The 21,129-nt window shown below is 64.2% G+C and overlaps 2 protein-coding genes across 2 annotated transcripts; one reads left to right on the top strand and one right to left on the bottom strand.

The window, feature by feature from the left end:
• The first annotated feature begins 461 nt into the window (after positions 1-461).
• Positions 462-6,126, top strand: MAPK15 (mitogen-activated protein kinase 15). The gene is made up of 14 exons (XM_055546812.1): positions 462-530; positions 1,736-1,834; positions 2,090-2,119; positions 2,224-2,314; positions 2,776-2,906; positions 3,018-3,181; positions 3,377-3,516; positions 4,224-4,281; positions 4,665-4,802; positions 4,903-5,008; positions 5,113-5,272; positions 5,362-5,480; positions 5,571-5,699; positions 5,811-6,126. The coding sequence occupies exons 1-14, from the start codon at positions 462-464 to the stop codon at positions 5,985-5,987; spliced, it is 1,611 nt and encodes a 536-aa protein (XP_055402787.1). The 3' UTR covers positions 5,988-6,126.
• Positions 6,127-7,661: 1,535 nt separating this feature from the next.
• Positions 7,662-17,550, bottom strand: FAM83H (family with sequence similarity 83 member H). Its single transcript, XM_055545591.1, has 5 exons — positions 17,162-17,550; positions 13,475-13,936; positions 12,466-12,630; positions 12,256-12,380; positions 7,662-12,065 (listed from the first exon to the last, which is right to left on the bottom strand). Exons 2-5 carry the CDS (start codon positions 13,919-13,921, stop codon positions 9,257-9,259), a joined length of 3,546 nt encoding a protein of 1,181 aa, XP_055401566.1. The 5' UTR covers positions 13,922-13,936; positions 17,162-17,550; the 3' UTR covers positions 7,662-9,256.
• Positions 17,551-21,129: the final 3,579 nt, after the last annotated feature.

Raw genomic sequence — 21,129 nt, 5'->3', positions numbered from 1 at the left:
TCTTGGGTGACTACCACCGGAAGATGCCCGAGTCACGCTAAATTTAAGTTAAACATTTTAAGAAACGACCAAATATTTTCCCAAAGTGGCTGTAGCGTTTTACACGTTGGGGATGCCACGGCCCCTGCCCCCAAATACCTCCGGAGAGGAGGGCTGCGAGTGCCACGTTACCCTTTGCTACCGCCTTAGCAAGCTCGGAGGAAGGCAGAGAGGGAGGCCCGGCCGTGGGCACCGCACGTGCAAAGGCCCGGGGTGGGCAGAAGGCTCCTTGGGCGCAGGTGCGGCGAGGGGGCGGAGAGGGGAACCTTCCCGAGGCGCGGCTGCGGGGAGGGGCTCCTCGGCGGCCCCGGATGGGGCGGGGTTTGGACGGCAGGCGGCGCTCCGTCGGTTCCCAAGGCAACCGGGTTCAACAGTTGGAGCCCCGAGGTTGTCTGGAGGCTTCCTGCTTCCCGCTTGCCGACATGTGCACCGCCGAGGTGGACCGTCACGTCGCCCAGCGATACCTGCTCAAGCGGCGGCTCGGGAAGGGGGTGAGCTCGAGAGGCGCCCGGGCGTCCGCGGGACCTGCAGGACGTGGGTAGGGCCAGTCAGAGGACTGTGGCCGTCCACGCTGCAGGGACTCCTGCGCTGGGGTCCTGCGTCCTCCATGAGCAGCAGGTGTACCCCGTTTCCGACAACAGGGCGCCCTACTCACAGGGAACTTGTCCCCTGGCTCTGAGAAGCAGCTGAGAGCTGGGCCCCCCAAGGTCTCAGGTCTGATCCTAGAGCCCCCCGGCCCCCGCTGTCCCCACCACCGCCTCAGGCTCCCGGCTGCCTCTCCCGGTGCCCATAGTGTGACACAGGCGCCGAGGGCAGGCAGACGCCTGCCCAAGAAGGGCCTGAGCCAGTGAGCGGGGTGGGCATGGAGTGCTGGCCAGAGCCCCGTGAGAGCCCGAGTGCATTTGTGGCTGTGGGCGTGGGAGAGCAGATCGGACTGTGTGAGAGTACATGTGTCACGGTGGATCACAGGGTGTGTGCAAGTGTGAGACACGGAGCAGAGAGAGTTGCAGATAGTGCGAGCAGTCATGCAAAAGCCCTGGGGCAAGGACATGCTGAGCTGGTGGGAAGGAGCAGAGCTGATGTAACTGGACAGGAGACTAGGGGGACGGTCTGGGAACGTGGGGATTTGGGGAACTGCAAGGACTTCAGCTCCTGCTGTGAGTGACACGGGGAGAGGAGCAGCCTTTGGTACCACTTTACAAGGCCAGGCTGCCTGCTCGGCTGAGGATGCTCTGTGGGAGTGGGTGGGGGAGAGAATTTAAGAGGTCAGGGCAGTGATAGGGCTGGAGGTGGGAGAGGCTTGGACCAGGATGGAGGGGCAGAGGGGAGAGAAAGTCTTCAGATTCTGATGAATTCTCAAGTTGGAGCCAACAGGATCTGCAGACAGGCTGGATGGGGTACACGAGAGTGGGATCAGGATGCCTGCAAAGGTGAAAGTCTGTCAGAGAAGGGACCCACCCAGAAACTCCCTCCCGTTCCACAGTCAGGACCTGCTACCCCACATCCCCCTGGGGCCTCCCCAGAGGCCCCCTCTCTTGCCTCTAACCCCCATTGCTTCCCATCAGCCTCCTCTGAAGGACTGCAACTTTGGGGGCTTCCCCTCTCTGGAAGCAGAGTGGGAAGGAGGAGGCTCGTGTCTGCAGGAGGCACCCTGGCGGGGCTCTGTGCCCTGCAGGCTGACCACCGTCCTCCTCAGGCCTACGGCATCGTGTGGAAGGCGGTGGATCGGAGGACTGGCGAGGTCGTGGCCATCAAGAAAATCTTTGATGCCTTCAAGGATAAGACAGACGCCCAGGTAAGTGAGTAGGGAAGCGAGCAGTGTGGGAAAGGATGAGGCAGGGCTGCAGGGTGGCCCCCCGCTGCCTTGTATCGGAAAGGTACAACTGGGAACCCAATCACAGCAGGTTTCTGCAATTTTCAGAGCACCGCCCCCTGCAAACCCAGGGTCCAGCAGGTGTGCGGGCACTGAGCATCTGTCCCTTCGCATCCTCTCCGGACAGGGGCTTCCTTCTTGCTCCACACCCACACTCATGTTTCTGTCTCCTTCCAGAGGACGTTCCGGGAAATCATGCTTCTCCAGGTGAGTGGCCAGGCCATCTACCTGCTGCTCCAGGTGCTGTTTCTCCAAAGAAGGGGAAGCCTGGCCCCTGGCCCCCAGGGCACAGCCCCCTGCTCTTTCCCCAGGAATTTGGGGACCATCCCAACATCGTCCGCCTCCTGGATGTGATCCCGGCAGAGAATGACAGGGACATTTACCTGGTGTTTGAGTCTATGGGTGAGTGAAGCCTCCCACAGACCCCAGTCCCCCTTTGTCCAGGCCCAGGACCGCCCCCGCCCGCCCACACCCCAGTGTTTCCCGCAGTGGCCAGTGCGCTCAGCGTGAGCAGAGTCCCTTGGAGCTGGAGAGTGTCAGCCCCCAAGGCCTGGTGGCGAATACCTTGACCCCCACCTCTGCGAGGTTTTGCAGCTACGTGTCCTTTTTTCCTGCTCATTTGATAAAACAAAGGGAGCATGAAATAAAGTATAAAAACAATTCCACAAACTTTGTTTGCTGTGCTGACAAAGACGGTGGGCAGGCTTGAGAGGTGGGCAGGGGCTCCCGGGCAGCGCTTGTGCCAAGCATGTGCCGGCGAGGCCTGGGTCTGTGGGGGCTTAGGAGTCCCCGCGGGGGTGCAGAGTGGGCTCGCCTGGCCCACCCTCCCCAGGCCCGCCAGACTGACCCGCAGGCCTCCCCAGATACCGACCTGAATGCTGTCATCTGCAAGGGCACGCTGCTAAAGGACACCCACAAACGCTACATCTTCTACCAGTTGCTGCGGGCCACCAAGTTCATTCACTCAGGGCGGGTCATCCACCGGGACCAGAAGGTACTACCCACGCCTGTCTGCTGAGCTCCACTGCCCGGCCAGTGCTCCAGCAGTGCACCAGGTCCTCGAGCCCCAGCCCGGTCAGCCCACAGCCTGCCTCTACACCCCCAGCCATCCAATGTTCTCCTGGATGCCAGCTGTTTGGTGAAGCTCTGTGACTTTGGCCTGGCTCGCCCCCTCAGTGGCCTCCCTGAGGTCCCCGAGGGGCATGCCCTGACGGAGTATGTGGCCACGAGATGGTACCGGGCTCCAGAGGTGTTGCTGTCTTCCAGCTGGTAACAGCGAGCAACCGGCCCTCATCCCACCCCACCTCCCCCTGCAAGGTCAGGGCCCCCGCGCCCCCCTGCCCAGCCAGGGCCCTTGGCCTTCTTGTCCCGCGAGTCCCAGAACCCACTCGTAGTCCCTCCTCCCACCAGCGCCTCGGCCTCTGGGGTGCCCCCTCCAGCTCCACACCCTCCCCCCCACACCAGGTACACCCCTGGGGTGGACATGTGGAGTCTGGGCTGCATTCTGGGGGAGATGCTGCGGGGGCGGCCCCTGTTCCCCGGCACGTCCACCCTCCACCAGCTGGAGCTCATCCTGGAGGCCATCCCGCCACCATCCAAGGAGGGTGAGTGTGTGGGCAGGCAGCTGCTGGCACACAGCTGTGGGGGGATGGCACCTCATGGATCAGGACTGCATGGGAGGACAGCGGGGAGGGGATGGCGCTGGGAAAGGCAGGGAGGTGGGATGAGCAGGGTCCAGAGGCCTTGGCAAGCCTGGAGGGGGCAAGCTGTGCAGGGTGGGCCCAGGGGAGGGCTGCTGGGGGTTTCCACCAGGGACACAGGGCCCACGAGGGTCAGGCAGTGCCCATCAAGGGTCCAGCCGGGGCAGGGAACAGCACGAGCTCTGTGGAGGGGCCACAGGCAGCTCCACACTGTGCAGCCAGGGGCCGGACACGGTGCTAGCGAAGCGATGGGTGGAGGCGGCTTGAGGGGCAGCCCGCAGTGGTCCCTCCTCCCTGGGGGGCGGCGGTGTGAGGGCAGCGTGGGGAGCCCCGTTCTCTCCCCAGTCTGCTCTGGCGGAGGGGGCAAGGCACTCCCCATGGAGGTGGGGGGTACATGCGTGCACGCGAGAGCACGCGGCATGTGCAGGAGGCAGGCGTGTAAGGACAGGTGCACATGTGTGTGCACTAGCGGTGGTGTGCGACCTGGTTTTCGGGGCTTGAGCCCTGCCAGAGAGCCAAGGCCCTGCAGGGGAGGTTGCTCCACAGGCCAGAAGCAGTGGCCACCCACCTTCCTGACTCCTGAGTACACTGCCTTCTGCCCTTGCTCCCAGACCTCCTGGCGCTCGGCTCTGGCTGCAACATCTCAGTTCTGCAGCACCTGGGGTCCCGGTGAGTGCGGGGGCTTCAGGGGGCCCCAGCGTGCTCCCTGCAGCCTTCAGGGCCAGCGAGTGTCAGCTCCGTGGGCCCTGCCCTCCTGACCACAGTCCTGAACTGGGTAACTGTTGGTCAGCCTGAAATGAGGAGACCCCATGGTGGGCCCCGCTGGCGCTGGGAGAGCGGCAGGAGCCGCCCCAGGCCTCAGAGATCAGGGGCCTGACGACCTTCCTCGGCGCCCGAGGGTGATGCAGGGGGCAGGAAACTGGGGGACAGGTGGAAGTTGAAACCCTAGCAAGGAGCATAGATGTAGACGGGGGTGGGGGGGGGAGTGGGGGGCTGGGGGGGGAGGGGGGGGTGCCAAACCCTGGAGACCCTGACGAGCTGGCCTCCCGCAGGCCCAGGCAGACGCTAGATGCCCTCCTGCCCCCCGACACCCCTCCAGATGCCCTGGACCTCCTCTCGAGACTCCTGGTGTTTGCCCCGCACAAGCGGCTCAGCGCAGCCCAGGCCCTGCAGCACCCCTACGTGCAGAGGTAGCGGCTGGGGGTGGCGGTGGGCTGCAAAGCTCCGAGCAGCTCTCCCGAGGCAGCCCGGCCCGACCACCCCAGCACCCGCCTGGCTGGCTCCCCGCAGGTTCCACTGCCCGGCCCGTGAGTGGACACTGGAGGGGGATGTGCGGCTCCCGGTGCAGGAAGGAGCCCAGCTCTCAGCCGCCGAGTATCGCCGCCGCCTCCATCAGGTGCTCCGAGACGCCACCCGCGTCATTCGGGCCCCGAGGCCTCCTCTGCGCAGCGACCCCGCCCCCACTCCCACCGCCCTCTGAGCGCCCCTCCGCTCTCGCAGATGATCTTGGAGCGTAGGGGCCACGGCCGCCTCCCGAAGGAGACGGGCCTGGGGGGCGGCCCCCCGACCCCCGAGCCGGAGGCCCAGCTGCCCTCGGGCTCGCCCGCGTTGAACTCGGGACGCCGGCCTCGGAATAACCCAGGCCTCTGCCCCGTGCACGGTGCGTGGTCTGATGGCCGATGTGTGGGGCCACCAACCGCCAGCAGCGCCGGACTCCTGACCCCGGGGGTTTGGTTTCCCGACCCACAGACGCCCCCGGCGGAGCCCAGGACCCTCCCAGGCAGAACTCAGCCCCCCTGCCCCAGCCTCCGCCCCCAGGAGGTCCTGGGAGAGGGGCGGGGCCCGGCGGGGCGACGTCATCCTCGTGGGTAGGTCGTGGTCGGGGCGCGGCAGGGCAGGACCGCTCCCGCTGCTTCTTTACGAGGGCGCTGGTGACGCTGCCACTCGCTCCTCCCCAGGTGAAGCCCAGCGTGAGGGAGGCGGCGCCCTCCTTGACCTCGCAGGCCGCCGCCCAGGTGGCCGTCCGGGCACTGATCCGGAGTGACCGGAACCCGGGCCGCGGTGCGAACGCGCCCGGCGCGCCACGGGTGAGCCCACGCGCCCCGCTCCCCGCCCCCCGGCCCCCTTCCTTCCCTTCCGCTGGCCGCTCCCCGCGCCGGGCACTCCCTCCACGGTCCTCGATGCTGGTCTGTGTGCAGGTTCCTCCTCGACCTCCCGGGGCGGCCCGGCCCGGTCGGAGGATGTTCGGGGCCTCGGCCGCGCAGGGGGCCCAGGGGGCCGCGCGGGCCAAGCTGGGGGGCTACTCCCAAGCCTACGGGACCGTCTGCCTCTCGGCGCTGGGCTGCCTACCCCTCCTCCCGGGACCTCGCGCCTGAGCCGCCCTGCGGGTCTTCAAGGGGACCTCCCCGGCGCCCAGCCCCGCGCCTCTCCCCTAGTCTTTAGGTTGCCCCTCCTCCGGCAAGCTCCGGGGCCCAAGCCCCTGGTGCTCTCCACCTAGCGTTTCCCCAGCGCACCCTCTCCTGGCCACATTTGAGTCCCAGAGCTTGTCTGGGCCTCTCTGGGGGACTCGCTGAGGTTCACACCCCAACCTCCATCACTTCCTCCAATAAAGTTCTATCTGTCCCCCACCCGCCTGCCTATCTGTCATCCTCAGCCAGGGTCTGCCAGCGAGGCTGCACCAAACCTTTTCCCTTCTGGAGGACAGAGCCCTTGAGACGCCTCCAGGGTGCCATATGCTGTCATCTGGGCTCCTGTCTGCTCATGTCCAGCGCTTTCTCTCTAGCTTAAGGCTGCCTGGGGGTTGCCTTGGGGTCACCTCTGTCTACAGCCTCCAGGGCCTGCCTGGTGCCTGAGCACCTCAGGTCCCAGCTAGGGGTGCTGCAGGAGTGAGGCGGTCCCCACGGTGGTCCTGCCGGGGAGGGTCCTGTTCAGTGCATCTGTTGCTGGGCTGCAAGCCACCGTGTGACCACACTTGTGGCCCTGAGCCACAGCAGGAAAGGGGAGAACGTGGGACAGTGCCCCTGACTGCAGTCAGTCACGCCCACCAACACGGTGACAGGTGCTCGGTTTGTCTCCAGACCTTGGCGGGGAAGGAGAGAGCAGCTGTGAATGTCCTGTGGGGCTCAAGGCTTCCTCCTCTGGTATCACCAGGCAAAGCACCCAGTGTGAGCCCAGACTGGGGGTGTGGGACTGAGGAGTGGCAGGGTCCCAGCTAGCGCTAAGGTGCCTCCTGGTTCCATGCACACCTCACACTGCACCCACCCTGGGCAGTGGTCAGGACACAGGGAGTCCACTTTCCGGTGCCTGGTTGGAGGTGTTCCTGGCCCAAGGGCTTTTCAGCCAGGAGCAGGCAGCTCCGCCCTACTGTGGAAGACATCAGTTGCTGCAGGGGAGGGCGAGCGAGGTATGGATCAAGGAGAGCTGGGCAGGGGTTGACCCAGACCTGGCAGCTACCGGAGAGACTCAGAAGGCAGAACAGGGCTTGGGGAAGGCCAGGGAGGGGCCGTGGTTCTGGCTTGGAGGTGAGCTAGTCATGAGATGGAGCTGCCTGAAGGGGCAGCTTTTTGCATTTTTAGAGCCTGAGGTATAGCTCAAGCAATGAATACGGGGGACCCATAGGGCTGGGGAATGAATGCCACTGCCCAGAAAGGGGCAGGGCACCCAAGAAGTCCAGCCCTGAGTGCAGAGGTGCTGCTGCAAGACTGGAGAGTCTGGGAGGCCCAGACAACTAGACAAATGGCTGCTTGGCACCCTGGCCAAGGACAGCCCCAGGTTGATGGGAACTTCGAGACGAGGTTAGTAAGTGTCTGCTGGGCTTGGCAACCAGGGGTGTGCCAATGGGCTGTGCCTACAGAGGGCTGGTGAAGTGAGGCCTGTCACAGTAAGTGGCTGAGGGGGGGAAGGGGTTTGTGGTGGTTAGAAGATGCGGGTAGAGGTGGTGGCAGTATAGATGGGGAGGGGTCTTTAGTCCACCCCACAGGGATGGATGGTGGTGTCGAGAGAGAAACCTGAGACATTAATAGAGCTAAAGGCTGCAAAATATAACTGGGTGGTGTTATCTATATGTATTTGGGAACATGGCAGAATATTTCACGTGTTGTTTTTTTATTAACACCAAAATGTGCAGAATCACATTGAGGTGAGGTCTTATTGAGCATGATGTGAAGGACGCAGACGGGAGGGTCCGAGGGCCTTGGGACTCTCCCTGGGCAGAACCTCCACTTTCTGTGAGGGCTGTCCATCAGTGACAGGCCCAGCCCGGTCTGCTCAGAACAGCTGCACACCAGGCCAGGCCAAACCAAACGTGTCAGCAAGCACATCGAGGACCAGAGACACTCCAGCTCATCCAGCTCCCTAGCGGCCTTTTCCATTCGAACCAAAGTCTCTGCTGTCACCCCACCTGGGCAGTGGCTTTGGTGACGAGACCGTGGGCCACCAGGGTACAGGGGCTCAGTCAGGACTGAGGCCATACCCGGCAGTCCCCAAAGAGCAATTAGGGTTTCCTATACTTAAAAAAAAAACTATTTAAAAAGAAATAGCACAAACACTAATTTAAGAACACCAGCACCTATGGGGAGGGCAGAGGCGGCTTTTGAAGCATTTGGTGCCAAAACGAATCATTCCAGATCAGTTACTATCTGGAGTTGAAAAATAAAAAAGATACAAGAAAGCTACATGGGGAACCTCGGACAGATTTTGGGGGGGCTGGTGACAAAGGGGAAAGGATGCACAAGAGGGCGGAGTCTGGGTCTGCTGGGCGCCTGCAGGGCAAGGACCACTTACTTAGATGAGGGACTGAGGTGCAGAGGTCCCACGTCAGGGGCACCGAGACCCCTCAGAGCAGTGTGCCAGGGCTCAGGGGCCATCACACACCGTCCTCTGCCCTCACAGAACAAGGCTCCACATCCAGCCCCTTTCTGAGGTGTGACTGCGGATGCACCTGTGAACATGCCATCTGCCAGGAACGCTTCGTGAGGCCAGGGCCTCCCATCATCCATTGGGCTTGTTGTGCCACAAAGCCAGGGGTTCTCGCCCTTGCAGGGTGCTGGCCGGGGCCCTGCAGGAGTGGCGGCCACACCTGGTTCAGTTCTCACCAGGGCGGCCCCTCCCCCACTGAAGGGTTGGTGACCAGGGAAGGGGCCCGGAGGGAGGGAAGGAGGGAATGCGCTGGGGAAAGGGCAGGAAGTGAGCCCTAAGACCTCAAACACGGGTGTGGAAACAGGCCCTGAGAAGACAGGAGGCCTGGAGAGGAGGGGACTGCCAAGCAGTGGACAAGGGCAGCCCAGCCAGACCACAAGCAGAGGGGACCCCTGAGACACGGAAGCCCTGAGACACACGGACCCCAGAGTATGGGGGCCTAAGGCACAGAGAGGTGGGGGAGACAGATGCCTAAGAAGGGGAGGCTAAGGGTCCAGAGGCAGAGGTGTGCAGGCCCAGAGCTGGGGTGGTAAGTCAGAGGGCAGCTGGGGCTGAAGCTCTAAGGGAGGAGAGACCCAGGGGCACGAGGCCAGGAGGGCCGCCTGCTGAGCCTCAGGTGGAGCGGACTCTGGCTGGCTCAGCTAGGTCCCTGGGCTTTGGCTGAGGGCCAAGTGTTCTGCCCGACGGTGATGCAGGCACCTTGGCCTAGGCTGGAAGGCCAGGTGACTCACTTCTTGCTTTTGAATGTACCCAGGATCTTGGGCATGAACTTGCCCACCTTGCTGTCCCTGGCGTCCTCCTCAGCAGGGCCCTCCGCGGCCCCGAGAGCCCCTGGCTCCTCCTTTTTGCAGAAGACCTCAAAGCGGCTGTAGACGCGCTTCTCTTTGCGCATGCTCTCCATGCGGCGCAGGAGCCGGTCGCGTTCCTCTGCGCTGGCAGGCAGCGTGCGGCTCAGCCGGCCTTGGGTCCCCAGGCTGTCCGAGCGGAAGATGGTCGAGCACTTGTCCTTGTCGGACATGTCAGGGGCCAGGCCGCCGGCCACTGGCGAGTGACCCAGCTCTGGGCTGCTGTGGGCCGGGGTTGGGCCCGGGGCGGGAACTCCACGATGCTTCTGGCCGTGGGCGCTGATCTGCTCCAGAATGGCTTTCGTGTCGTCCCGCAAGTTGCTGCTGTACAAGGCATTGGCTGTGGCTGAAGCCACGCGTGCCCGCGGGCCCCGCTCCTCTGCAGCCGCCTCAGTGCTGTCAACCCGGCCTAGGGACGGCCGCTGGGGGCTCTCAGGCTGCCCGTTCTCCTGCGGCGTCGGAAAGCTGCCTTCATTGTCTGCCCGCCGCTCACCCTTGGGGCTCATCAGCTGCCGCAGTCGCGCGGAGCCTTTGCGCAGGACCTCCATGGGGCCACCAACTGCCTCCTCTGTGGGCCCGGCCTTTGGAGACTCCCCGGAGAAGGGAAGGGTGAGGCTGCCCCTGCGCTCAGGCACAGGGGGCACAGGGCTGCCCCTGTGCTCTGGAACAGGAGGCACTGGGCTACCCCTGCGCTCAGGATAGGCAGAAGTGGGGCTCCCCTTCTGCTCAGTAAATCCAGCGGTGGGGCTGCCTCTGCGGGTGGGAAACCCAGGAGTGGGACTCCCCTTGCGCTCCGGGTAGGCTAAGGTGGGGCTCCCTTTTGGCTCAGACTGGTGCCCCCCAGGCCCCTCTGGTGGGGGGCTGTCCCGCCCTTGTGGGGAGGTGGAGTGGCCCTGGGTGGACAGGAAGTGGGAGGGCAGCCGGTCTGTGCCACTGCTGCCCCGGCCCAGCGTGTCCAGCAGCTGGGTGGCAGCGAGAGTGGCAGCTCCCGGCTGTCGCTCCGCCTCCTGGTGCAGCTGCTGTGCGAAGGACTCACGCAGGTCCAGCAGGCAGCTCTCCAGGCTGCGGCGCTCGCTCCCACCGCCGCCACCAGGCGCAGACACCTCCTCCCTCCACGCCTGGGACACGACAGCCTTGCTATGGCTGGCGACTGTGACCGCTGTCCCCACACCGCCAGGGTCTCGAGAGGGGCCCTTGTACTTCTCCAGGAGCTCGGCCACCTTGGTGGAGGCAGCAGAGCGCACGGCTTCATTGCCGGGCCCCAACATCTCGCTGACCGTCTGCTCCTTGTGCAGCAGCTGCACCTTCTCTGTGGAGGCCCCAGCAGCTCCGCCCGTGCCCTCACCCTGCGATGCGCTGAAGATGAGCGAGGAGCGCAGCCGGGAGCTGCGCTGGATCAGCGGGTTCAGGCGTGAGCGGAAAGAGTCCTGCTTGGCCAGGCCCACCTCCTCCGGGCCCTCACGCTCTGGGCCATCGCCGCCACCGCTGCCAGAGCCTGGCGCTGGGCCTTTGCCTGGGAAGGGCGCGGGCACACGGAAGGCCGAGGGAAGCAGGTCCCCAGCAGTCGCCCGACCCCCAGAAACCAGCACGTCATCGTCATAGGCTTCGGTCTCCATGGGTGTGGGCAGGCCCTCGTCGCCAGCGTCCTCGCTGTGACAGCCGCTCAGGTAGGAGGTGAGGCGCCAGTGCCGCAGTCCGGCCCGCCCCTCGGGCCCACCCCTGTGCTCCGGCTCCGGCTCGGGCGCCGTCTCTGGGCCTAGCCTCGTCATCGCTTGGCAAGGGAAGCGCTGGCCCAGGTTGGGGCGAGGGGCCCCGCCGGGTTCCAGACCGCGGGGTCCGGGCCCGAGGGCGGGGTCCGAGCCATGGCGCACCTCCCGTGAGGCACTGGATGGCACGTAGTCCAGCCGCTGGTGTCCGTCCAGGCCGAGCTCTGGAAATCGTGGCCCGCTGCCCAGCATGAATTCGTCGTGGTCTGGGAAGCCAGGGCGGCCGGCCCGCAGCTTCTCGAACAGGCCTTGTGGGCGCGTCGGCGCGAGCTGCGGGTCCCACTGGTAGTGCTGTTGGTAGAGCTGGTCGCGGTGGAAGTGGCTGGTCTGGAAGCGGAGGTCATCGCCGTGGCTGAGGAACGTCTGCCGTGATACCTGCCGCGCGGCCGCGAGATTCTCCACTGCGCCCGCACCGTCGGCGGCTGCATAGCTGTACCTCTTGAAGGCGTCCATCTCTAGGTGCCGTGCCTGAAAGAAGCCCCGCGGGCCCGAGAGCTCCCCGCCTGGCCCGGCCTCTGCGTCCAGCCGTCGTGAGAGCGGCCGCAGCCCCGTGTGCGGCTCCAGGGCACCCCCGGGCATCCGCGAAGACTCCTCTCGGCGAAAGGCCGACAGGAAGTGGCGGTCGGGGTCGAGGAAGGAGGGGAAGCCCAGGCCTTCTTCCCGAGGTGGTGGGAACAAGAGGTGGGCGCGTTTGGGGAAGGAGAAGGGGGTGGGAGCCCCGGGCATCTGGCTGCCCATGAGCGGCCCAGCCCCTGCGTATGGAGCTAGGGCGTAGGTGTCCATGCGAGCCAGCGCCCCGGCCGAGGGTACCAGCGGTTCGGACTGTGCGAAGAGAATGCGGAATTCCTCATCGAAGCTGGAGACCAGCTCGCCCTGGAACACGTGCGCCAGACTCCGGTGGATCTTCTCGAAGGACCACATGAAGCTGGGAGAGGGGTGGGGCCAGTCAGAGGGAGGGGCGAGACCAGCGCGGGGGGGCGGGGGGGGCACGGTTGGGAGAGGGGCGGACCACGGGGCTGGGGAAGGGGCGTGGCCGAGCGCGTTAGGGTTAGGGCGCTAGAGAACGTTTTCTGGAGAGGAGGCCCTCGAATGGGGAGGCAAGGGGCTAGGCGCACCTGTAGCTCCCACTCATCACCACGGCACAATCCACCAGGAGGAACTTCTCCTTTACATGGCCCTTGAAGAACTTCCCAGTGCGGCAGTAGTAGGTGGGGCCCGCCACAGTGCGCACGCGCAGGAACTGGGGCGGGAGAGGCGTTAAGGTTCTGCAGAGGGGCCTCACTGCGCCCCTCCTGGTCATCCCCTCCCGCCCTCTGGCCACTCACGTCCACGTGGTGCAGGTTGACCCGGCACTTGTCGGCCATGTCCAGGAAGTGTTGTGCATTCATCTCGTCTAGGAGGATGTAGACTGGGACGCGGCGCGCAGCGGCCTCCAGCACTTCACTGAGAAGATCCACATCGGTGAACATGTCCATCACCACGGCCACCACCTGCAGGGGATGAAGCAGGGACAGAGGCCCGAACCCTCTGCTGTCCCCACCATTCTCTAGCCATACGTTCATGCCCTCCCCACCCCCTGGGAGCCGGGGCAGGTTATCGCTGGATGCCCACAACAGCTACTAGCCCATCGCAGGGGAGTGGGGCCCTGTCATGGAACGGGGGTCAGAAGGAGCCCGTCATTAGAGATGTGGGGTTACTGGTGGCCCATGATGGAGCCCTAGGCAGGCACAGGGCCTGCAGCCTATTGAGGGAGGGCTGTCCTTCAGCTCTAGGGGGGTGTTCAGCTCAGGGCAGAGCCCTGGATGGGGGAGGGGGCAAGGCAAAGCCCCAGGCTCCATTCCTGCACCTGGGAAGGAGTTGCCATCTGGGGAGGAGGGGCGAAGGGGCAGAGGGCAGAGACGGGTCTTTACATCTGAGCTGCTGCCATAGGTCTGTGGTTTAACAGGCTCCCTTTGCTATTTGCCAACTGCTTGGTGTTGGAGGCAGGTCAAGGGCTGGACTAGAGAATTCTCTGAACATTAAGTCCAGGCAAGGAGGGGCCCCAACCATCAGAGCCCATTTGCTTCTGGGCACCAGCCATGACCCTGGGTAGGCAAACCTGTGCAGTCTGCAGCTTGTGATAACCAAACCACTGACGACCCTGGAAGAAGTCTGCCAGGGAGCCCTCATTACGGCTTGAGGGCTGGAGAGGCTTGGCCAGCCAGTCCTGGCCCCACCCTTGCCCCCTAAACTGGCATGCTTGTATTTCTCCTTCACTCTCATACTCCTACTCATGCTTCAACATCCAGTGCAGGCTGCCCTTCCCCACTGCCCACGGAGCCTGGGACCGCACACCTGCTGGGCAGAGCGGATCATCCTTCGAGCCTCATCCTTGATGCTGGGGCTGTCAGGTGGCGGTGGCTGAACCAGTGTGGTGACTTCAGTGCCCTGGAAGCCAAAGGTCAGGGGCCACCCCAGGTCGAGTTCAGGCACTGCCTGGTCGGAATTCACAGGCCAGTAAGTACCGGAGGAGCCATCGAAGTCCAAATTGGGGGGGCTGCCGTCGGGGGGCTCGGGGGCAACATGCTGCGGGGGCCGCAGGTGGCGGCTCACGTGCTCCAGCTCCTCGGGGCACAGGAAAGCGGGTGCCCCCTCGGATGCAAGGAAGCGGCTGTATGCCTCTGGCCCGCCCTCAGCCAGCGCGTCCACGGCCAGGCGGTAGTACTCTTTGTAGTGTGGGGGCAGGTACCCAGGTGCCAGTGGGTTGTCCCCCTGGGAGGAGCTCTGGGAGCGACGGGCCATGTCGGGGCCAGGGACCTGGGGGAAGGGCAGGGAGATGCATTACAGGGGGAGGGGCTCTGGGCCCACCCCTCCACATACATGTGGACACATCATAGCAGCGGCTGTCAGTGACCGTGGGTGGGCTATGGAGGTCAGCCCGCGCCTGGAGGTCTTCCAGGGCACTCCCAGACCCTGGCATGCCCCCTAGTTGGTGGAACATCATAACACATGCCCGTTGTCTCTTGTGGCTCTCGTGGTAGGGCTGGCCCTCCTCTCACCAGGGGCCAGGAGGCACCCTGGGCCCCAGCTTCCAGGCAGGGGTTCCGGCTCCACATGGGCCTGACTCAGGACTACTTTATGGCCTCTGTGGCCCAAGGCACTTCTGCTTTGTGGACTCCTTCCTCCATTAAAAAAAAATGATATGACAGTTGTTATAAAGAAAATATAAATATAATATAGACTGTATTAATATATTTATTTTTTTTCTGATTTTATGACATGAATGCATTTTGTGGCTCCTGGCACTGTGATACTGGACAAGTTGGGGCACTGCCTGTGTCTCTGCCCCTAGAGCCGGGGGACCCTGGACCACTCCCTGTGGCCTGTTCCCTCCACTGTACAATGCAGCTGTCTCAGCCAGAAAGAATGCAATTTTGTGATCTGCAGCAACATAGATGGACTTGAAGGGCTTATACTAGGTGAAATAAGTCAGAGAAAAACAAATACTGTATAATATCATATATATGTGGAATCTAAAAAAAAATACAACTAGTGAATATAACAAAAAAGAAACAGACTCACACATATACAGAACAAACCAGTGGTTACCAGTGTATGTGGGGGAGCAGGAGGTGCAAAGTGCTTAGTGTAAGACAGGCTCAAGGATGTACTGGACAATGTGGGAATACAGCCAATGTTTTGTAGTAACTGTAAATGGAGTGTTCCCTTTAAAAATTTAATTAAAAGCTTTTTTGAATGCAGCTGTCAGGGTTGACCTGATAGCACACATGGCCCAAGGCGACCTCAGTGCACAGAGCCTGGCCACCCCCCGACCTGTGCTACAGGGCCTCACACGCAGCCCCACAACCCACTTGCCGACCTTGGAGCCCTCTGACCCGTCCACCATACCGTCCTAGACACCTCCCTAGGCTGCACCCCTGGCACACCCCTCCCCCTCCCCAGGCCTGAACTTCACCTCCTGGCAGGAGCTTAGAGGCCTGTCCCTGCCAAGCCGGGACCCTGGGGCAGCAGTAACCTTCCAAGTTCCTGGTCACTGCTCACTTGTCCTCAGCTCCAGGTGAGCCTCTCCGCCTTCACTGCTCCCCCAACTTCACACCATCAGCCACACCCCACTGGCTCCACTCCAGCCCACCTGCCTCCAAAGGGCCTGCATGGGAGCCTGGCCTGGGGGAACACGGGTCCTGGAAGGCCAGGTGGGGGTCTTTATTTGGCTCCTAGGACCCATCTCCCTAGGACCCCTGAAATACCTGGATGCTCATCTCCCTAATCTGGAAGGAGGGTCGCAGGAAGCTGATCCTGTCTGGTTTGTGGCTTCCTGAATGTGGCCCGACAGGCAGAGTGCCCCCAGCCCCTGTAGGTGCAGCTGGACATCGCTGAATGGACAGGGTCAGTGGCCCACTGGAGACAGTTGGGGGAGTCGGGATGACTTGGGGAATCTTTCCTGTCTGCCCTCCTGGGAGAAGTGGCGTGGAGGTGGGGGTGGGGGACGCCCCCGTGTGTATTCAGTCACACCCGGTGGAGAGGCTACTTGGTCTGATTGAGGAAAACCTGCTGTGCCTAAGAGGGGGCACTGCCCACTGGCGTATCTGGGTACAAATGGGGTGGCCATGCGTCCTCACTGCACCAGGACCAGATGCAGGCTGACCACACGAGTGTACGTAGTGTGGGCCTGTTTGCACCAGGGTCCTGACCCTGTGTGTGACCACAGGGTGTGTGTTATCTTGAACTGTATCTGACTGGGGAGGGGGCGCTATCCAGCTGACAACCCTTGAGGGTGCCGCTTGCCACGTCGGGGAGACATACTGGAAGGGACCTCCTTCCCTCCTCCTTCACTGGGGAAGGGAATCAACTCCAAGTATCCAGGCTGCATGCAGAGGGGGTGGGGGATCCGAGGGTGGGGACTGGCCCGTCCTGAGGGAGTGTGAAGGGGGCCCTGCCCAGTTGCATGAAGCCACACGCGGGGCCCTGACCACCTTAGGCCTCTGCCTGTCTCCTTTCACAGGTCCACATGCCCCTGACCTGTGGGCCCGGCAGTGGCCACTCCCAGCTATGGGAACCCCAACAGCTGCCTCTCCACCTTTGCCTACCAACGCTGGCCTGAAGGGAGGGAAGGGCGCTTATCCCACCCAGGCTGATGACTCAGCAGGAATCCCGCTCTTTGGCTGCTGACCTCTGACCTCAGATAGAGCCGACAAAGTCTCCAGGCAGGGCCCTCAGGGCTCTAGTGGGCTCCTGAACCAGGGACCTCCGGCGGAAGTCTTTCCCGCGGGCAGGCCTGGGGTTTTATCCAGAGGGACGGATCTGGGGCACAAGGTGGGCGGGCCCTGCGCCAGGCAGGCAGGGGCTTTAGGCTGCAGGAGGAGGACGGGGCTGGGATTCCCGCAGAGGAGGCTCCTGGTCTGAAAGTGGGTGAGCTGCAGCTTTCCAGTGCACACTGCAGAGCCAAAGGGGGTGACTGAACTCCGGGAAGTTAAGCTGCCTGGGCCAAGAGTCCCGTCCACCCGTCCAGTCCAGGGACTTGGGCGCCAGGGAACCGTGCGCCCCACGGAGGGAACCATACAGAGCTCTGGTCACGCGGGCCACCCCCAGTCCACGGCGGCCTAGAAGGGGCACCCCCAGGAAGGGTCTAGGCCAGGCCCGGCACGCTCTCCAGACTCCAGCGAGGCCACGAGGGTAGGAGCAAGGCGGGGCGTCCTGGGCTGGCTCGATCTGGGCCCGGGGCCCCTTCCCACTCGCTTCTCTTGGGCCGGCGTCGAGCGAGGGCGCCCGCGATCGCACCAGCACACGCGGCCGTGGCGGCCCCTCGGCCCCAACTCCGGCAGACCCTGCCTGACCCCCTCGCGCGCGGCCGCGCTCCCACTGCCTCGCTCTGGGTCGCGCCGACGCAGCCCAGGTGCGGGCGGGTTGGCCGCCCAGGTGAGGCCGCGCCGGGGGGCCCGACTGTGCCGACCCCGCCCCACCCCGCCGCAGCCTCCCCCTCCGCGCGCCCCGCCCGGCCGGAGCCCGGGAAGGGGGCCCTACCTGGCCAGGTGCGCGGGGTCTCGGGACAAGGGCAGCAGGAGCCGACCGCCGCCCAGCGGCTTCGCGGTCCGGTCGGTCCGGCAGCCACTCCCTGCCGCGGCCCGCCCGCCGCGCGGCCTGATTCACGCGCCCGCCCCCGCCCCGCCCGCCGCCCCTGCCGCCTGCCTGCCCGGGCAGCACCTGGGGGCGGGGCGGCCCCACCCGCGGCGCGCCCGAATTCCTCCGCCGCCCGCCCGCCGCCGCAGCTCCCGGGACCCTCGCCGAACCCCCCACGGCGGAACGGCCCGGGACCCCGGCCCGGGACCCCGGGAGACCGCTGAGGCCCCGACTTCCGGGGCCCCGCGTCCCCAGGCGCCCATCTGTTCGCCGAAGGCTCGAGGGCCCTAAGCCTGACCCTTGACCCTCGCCCCGGAAGTCGGGGTGACTCGGAAGTTCCGGCTAGTCGCTAGGAAACGGGCCAGCCCGACGCGGGGGGCGGTGCTTCCGGCCTTGCCTACGAGTTGGGGGAGGCAGGTGAAGCAGGTGAGACCTTGAGGGCGGCGCGGAGCCCTGGGCAGGGCAGTGCCGGGCCTGGGGGCCTGTGAGTACAGAGTGCCCCCCACCACACAGGGACAGCCCCACCCCCGCACACTCTGATGCCCACAGGTATCCGGGACCCTACACGCGTATAGGAGACCCACTGCACACGGGGGACACTTCCCCACGCCAGTCCCCTCCCCACACTGGCACACCCACACACATGTAGCACACACCTGTGGACAGGAACTGTACAGGCCTATAGGGACCTGCACACACAAGGGACTCCACACACACACACACTGACCCCCACTTACATGGGACCCCCGCTCCCGATGCACATAGAAACCCAGGTCCATATAGGACCCTACAAGCACATGGAGGCCTGCACCTGCTGTACTCAGGCGCACGCCAGCGTCCACACGTACAGGACGCTTTGCTGCACAGACTCTGCACACAAGCAGGGCCATCCGCCACAGAACCCTGCAACGTACAGGCACCTATGTGAGCACCCAGAGTCCCTCAGAAACCGGGGGCCCTGCAAGTCCCTGAGCCCCGCACACTCCCGCCACACTTGTGTACATGCACGCATACACACTCACACTCCCTTCCTTAGCTGCCCCAGCCCCCCAGCCTCCCCCACAAACACTTCAGATTCCTCCTCAGAACCCCAGTTCCCCATCAGACCCTCTCTGAGGGGCCCTAACACGACGCAGGCCCCGCCCAGCCCTCGACCATGTGCCCAAGCCCATGGCAGCACCTGCCGCTGCCCTCCCACCTCAAGCTCTGTCCCTCCCCCGCCATAGTGCCCATCCATTTCAGCCAGTCTCCGGTCACCTTGTCCCAACTTTCAGGGTCATTCCCAGTTGCATTTGCTCCTTCCCCAAACTCTCAGTGACATCCACGGTGGGAACACAGGTGTGCGCTCAGGCAGCACCTAGGCAGCAGTGCTGCGGGGGAGGGGGGCACCAACACAGCCTGGGGCAGGGGAGGCCCCCCTGGGGAAATGAATCTGGGGGTCAGCCGAGTGGGCCAGGGAGAGGGGTGTTGCTCCCGGGCCCCGACAAAACCTCCTGCCAAGGCCAAGACAAGAGAGGGGTGGGGTGTGGGGGGAGGGCTGGGGGCAGCAGGGGCACAGAGGCTTCTGCAAGGCCAGGTCGGCTCAGGCTGCTGTTTAAGACGAAGCTGGCTCAGCCTAGTGGTCTGCAGCCAGGAGATGGGTACCAGACATCAATCCTGGGGTAAGGATGGGTGAGCCAGGCTGAGGGGACAGGGACGTGAGGGCAAGGGGGACAAGCTGTGGCCAGATGTTCTTGCCAAGTGTTCCCACCCAAGCTACTGGGCATGCACACGCCAAGAACCAGGGGCAGGCGGGCGGGCAAGGAAGCCGGCAGGATGCTGCGTTTGGGGGTGATCCTGTGTTCCCCAGTTTGGCACCTGCTGTCTGTTCCTGCAGGTCCATGTGATACTGTCCCCACTGCCTCTGCCACTCTGAGCACACCCTCCGACCTTCCCCTCACCCAGGAGAATGAGCAGTAAGAAGGGGGGACCCAGAGCTGCACCAGGGAAGTCCTTCCCCAGAGCCAAGCCACGGGCCCCTGCGGGTGAGTGTGAGCCCTCTGACCTCCAGCCTGGCTCGGACTCTGACTTGTGACACCTGCCGTGCAGCAGCCCAGGGAGACCCTTCCCTGAGACAGAGGGGTCAGAGCTCAGGTGTCCCTTCAGGATTCGGACCCTGGGACTGTAGCCCTGGGCTTGGGTCCCGAGGGCGGTGTTCAGAGCATAACTTTAGGGCATGTGGAGACAGGCAGCAGGCCTGTGGGGACTGAATATAGGTTCTGAAACATCAGGGCTTGAACCCACGATGGGGACTCTGAGACAGTGCGCGGTCCCCTCTGGCCCTCTGCACCACCGAGGCCATGCTGTGCTGTTCCTTGTCTGCTGCTCCCTCAGGCCATGCTGTCTTTAGCCACTTCCAGGCTGAAAGGTGACAGCTTGCCCTTGGCTCAGTCCCTCCATGGGCTAGGAGGAAGTGCATCTCCTCCCATGTCCACCCTGACCCACGGTCGCTCTTCTCTGAGTCCCATTTTTTCTGTCACAGCACTCGTGTGAGTTCTTTGCTAAGCTGCCAACACCTTCTAGGCTGTGGCTAGGGGTCCTCCCTGTACACACTCCTGTACTGGGGTCTATGCTCGGTAGGGGATACCTACCCTGTTCCCCAGCTTCAGCCCCCCTGCCTGAGCGGGCCTGGACCTCAGAGGCCTCCCAGATCCCCAGACCTGGCGGGATGGTGGTGCCCACTCTTCCACGCCAAGCTGGGTTAGACCCTAGCTCCCCAAAATAGCCCCAGCTGCGTCTGAGGCGGCAGCGCTCCTGGAATGAGGATGATGGCTCAGGTGGCTTCCGCCATCTCATCTCAAGCCCTGGGAACAGGCTCTGCAATAAACAGTAGGCTGGGCAGGTGGCCAGGAAGCTGTGTCGGGCGGGGGAGGGGATGCTGGTCCTGCCTGCTGACTGTCCAACTGGGCTCGGGACCTGGCCCTCACCCCACATGTCCCAAACGCTGTGCTGGACAGTTCCTGCCCCGGCCCACCTGGCCAGGATGCCTGGGTGCTCTGCAGAGACACCTCTGCCTCAGTTTCCCTGAACAGCCCCCTCCTGGGCTCCCTCTGCCTTCTAGCATCGGGCCAGCCCGGGAGGGCTTCCTGTCGAGTGGTCCTTGCAGTGCCCCGTGCAGTGGGCACCAGCCTCACTTTGGGCCACAGATGTGCCGCGGGTTGTTGCCATGGTCGCCATACCCCTGAGATGGTCAGCCTCCTCCACCCCAGTCCCCTCCAGGCCTTACCGGGTCTTGGGTCTGCAGCGCCTCAAGGCCCTCGCTGCGGAGCTGCTCCAAGGCCAGGGCTAGCTCCAGCCCCTCCATGCGCACCCAGGCCTGCTGCTCCTGGAGCTGCTGCAGCCAGAGCTGCTCCTCCTGCCACAGCCGCATGTGCAGCTGGGCCTGCCGACGCCGGTCCTCCAGCAGCAGCTGCTCCTGGGCCAGGCACAGCTCGACCTCGTGGAGCCTCAGCAGCTCCGGGCCCAGGCCTGGCACCAGGCCGCCCACCCCGTAGCCCTCCATGTCCGCAGCGGGCACAAGCACCAGCTCGGACCCCACGGCAGCGGCCTGCTCCGGCCTCTCGGCTTCCTGTGGCTGCTCTGGTCTGGCCACCTTGGGGTGCCCCCGGGGAGCCAGCTTGCTGCTGGTCACGTGCCCTGCGGGGGCCACCCCCGCCTCGTCCCCCAGGCACCCTGGGGCGGGGGGCGGGGGCCTGGCCTCAGGGCCCTGCTGCCCCGTGGCCTTCTGTGCCCTGCCCGCCCTCCTGGGCCGGGGTTTGCGAGCTCTACTTCGTTTGCCAGACATGCCCCCGATCTGGTGCCTGTTTTACCAGGTGTCTGCTCCTCGGGGGCCC

This window comes from Bubalus kerabau, chromosome 14 (assembly GCF_029407905.1).
Source record: "Bubalus kerabau isolate K-KA32 ecotype Philippines breed swamp buffalo chromosome 14, PCC_UOA_SB_1v2, whole genome shotgun sequence".
NCBI lineage: Eukaryota > Metazoa > Chordata > Mammalia > Artiodactyla > Bovidae > Bubalus > Bubalus kerabau.
This window is presented reverse-complemented; position numbering and strand designations above follow the sequence as displayed.